Source organism: Emiliania huxleyi (genome assembly GCF_000372725.1).
Source record: "Emiliania huxleyi CCMP1516 chromosome Unknown EMIHUscaffold_1416, whole genome shotgun sequence".
Lineage (NCBI taxonomy): Eukaryota > Haptophyta > Isochrysidales > Noelaerhabdaceae > Emiliania > Emiliania huxleyi.
This window is the reverse complement of record NW_005201179.1, coordinates 1-2238: the sequence shown is the minus strand read 5'-3', so window position 1 is coordinate 2238 and position 2238 is coordinate 1. Positions and strand designations below refer to the sequence as shown.

The window sequence follows — 2238 nt, the reverse complement described above, 5'->3', positions numbered from 1 at the left end:
CTTGTACGTGCTCGCCGCGCAGGACATGCGACTGCTCGCCCAGTGCAGGTCGCCGGTGCCACTGCCCGCCGGCTTCCACGGCTGCTGGCTGGAGGAGGGGGGCGGGTCATAGTACATAGACCATGAGGGCAACCCTAGGATAGCTCCTTTTCTACACACTATCAGGGTGTGGCCGGGCATGTGCATGTGTGCATGCGCATGAAAGAAGTACAGACGGAAAGTGCATAGAGCCGTATCTCTCTCATGGGCTCTCATTGCAGCGTACGGCTTTACCTGTTGCGAGGCTCGGGACCGTAGCGAGGCCGCTCAAGTTTGTTGTTTTTGACTCGGTTGCGGCGCGCCGGCATGCGCGGGTGATGCGATGGCTGAACTAGTACTAGAGGCTCTACGTAGAGGCTAGAGCTGCCTGACGAGTGACTGTTTTGGCAACCGGACTTGCAACCGGGCTGTTTCCTTGGGGGGCCTGCGCAGGGCCTGCGGGGGTGCCGGGGGGTCGAGCTCAGCTCAGTGAATCAAGAGAAATCACGACTCTCACACACGGCCCGCTGGGTGCGCTTCTTAGCTCCCCGGCCCTGGATGTGAGGCTAATGACTGCACTCCAAGTGCTCCAAGTGCTCACAGTGATTTGTTGGGCTCGGCAGCTTGTCAGCCCTCAAACAGCGTTCTAGATCTAGTAAGCTGTCGAGCCAAATCACTGTGAGAGTCGTGATTTAGAGTGAACTAGATAGAGCTGCGTTGCTAGTGTTAACAACAGGAAACACCAGCAACAACAGGATACAACAGTGGGGCTCCCAACAACTGTAAGCTAACGCCAGCTGAACAACAATAAGGAAGGCCTGCCAGTCCGCGGCCCAGTGGCAATTGCGGGGTTTTTTAGAGCGACTCGGTTCGCGCGTAATGGTGCCCGAAGTCGGGCCAGGAGCCAGGGCAGTGGATCCGAGAAAGAGCGCGACGAGACCTCACAGTTCTGCCGCGGCCGGCTTGCCACCACTTGCGGAGCCCACCTCCTCCTCCTACTACGGCCTCACTGGGGAGAAACCAATCGCCCTCGAGCGGCTTTCTGCCGTCAGGTCACGACTCCCCGAGACCGTCCGCCCGAGATCGGCCGAGATGACGCTTGTCCGCCCGCCGCCCACGCCCCGACAGCGCGTCCGAGTTTGACGCGCGGCTGCGTGCTGGCGTGCCCTTCATCGTGGCGGACGCCGGCGGCGGCAGCGAGTGGCTGTCGCGGCCGTGCGAGTACTACTCCGAGCGCTGGCCTGAGGGTCGGATGCGGATGGAGTACACTCGCGGCGAAGGCGTCAAGTACGTGCCGCTCGCTCACGACGCGTGGCGCAGCCGAGACCGCTGGCGTTTGGCGCACGGGGAGCACATGGCGGAGGGCGGCAAGGCGAGTGCAGAGACATGGAGCTGAGTGAGGTCGCCGCTGTGCAACGCTTCCTATTCCTCTACCACCAGGTGAACGCGCCGTACGTGTGGCACGTCAAGGACGGCGGCGTCGAGGCTCCGCCACACATTCGCGCCTCGGTCGCCCGCGAGTGGCGCCACCGCCGTGCAGGCAGCCAAGGACACGTCCAGGAGTTGTCCCGTAGGTGCAGCGCGAGTGGCGGCCGCCGTACTTTGTGCGCGGCTACGTGAACCGGCGCGAGGCCAACGAGTCACAAGAGCTCTGGTTCTCGCGCCGGCGAGGCGCCGTCTTTGCTCACGCCGACACCTACTGCACCGCCGCGGTCTCGCTGCAGCTGTCCGGCCGGAAGCGTTGGCGGCTGATGCCGGCGCCGCCGATCGCGTCGAGCGCCGACCTCGTCGACTACCGCGACGGGCGCATCTATGGCAGCGGCAAGTGGAGGCCCGCCTTCGAGGGGACGGTGGAGGAGGGGGAGGCGACGCCGCGACTCGCCCGCCGCGTCCCACGCACACGCGCACGCAGAGTTGGACGACGCGTCTTGCCCCGCTGCACCAGGCGATTGTCTTCCCCCCGGGCCTCTTCCACGAGACGTTTGTGCCGGAGGAGGGCAACCCAAACTGCACCGCCTCGTCCACCTTCCAGCTGCAGCTGCCCGCGCCGTCGGGCTACGTGCGCGCCTTCCTCCCCTCGCTCGCCCTCTCGCACCTTTACTCGGAAGGGCACTGCCGGCAGCGGTGGAGATCTAGCCGAGACTCCGCCGAGATTGTGCCGGGGCTCCGCTCCTCCTACACTCGGGAGGGACGATGTACCACCCTCCGCCCCTGCCCCGA

The 2238-nt window shown here is 64.7% G+C and overlaps 1 protein-coding gene across 1 annotated transcript in view; it reads left to right on the top strand.

Moving 5' to 3' along the window:
- Positions 1-374, top strand: part of EMIHUDRAFT_252662 (hypothetical protein) — a gene marked incomplete at both ends in the record, with an annotated part of 2431 nt that extends 2057 nt beyond the window's left edge. Inside the window, 2 exons of the mRNA XM_005787505.1 lie at positions 23-105; positions 284-374. Coding sequence (XP_005787562.1) covers positions 23-105; positions 284-374 — 174 coding nt within the window. The remainder of the gene's footprint in view (positions 1-22; positions 106-283) is intronic.
- Positions 375-2238: the final 1864 nt, after the last annotated feature.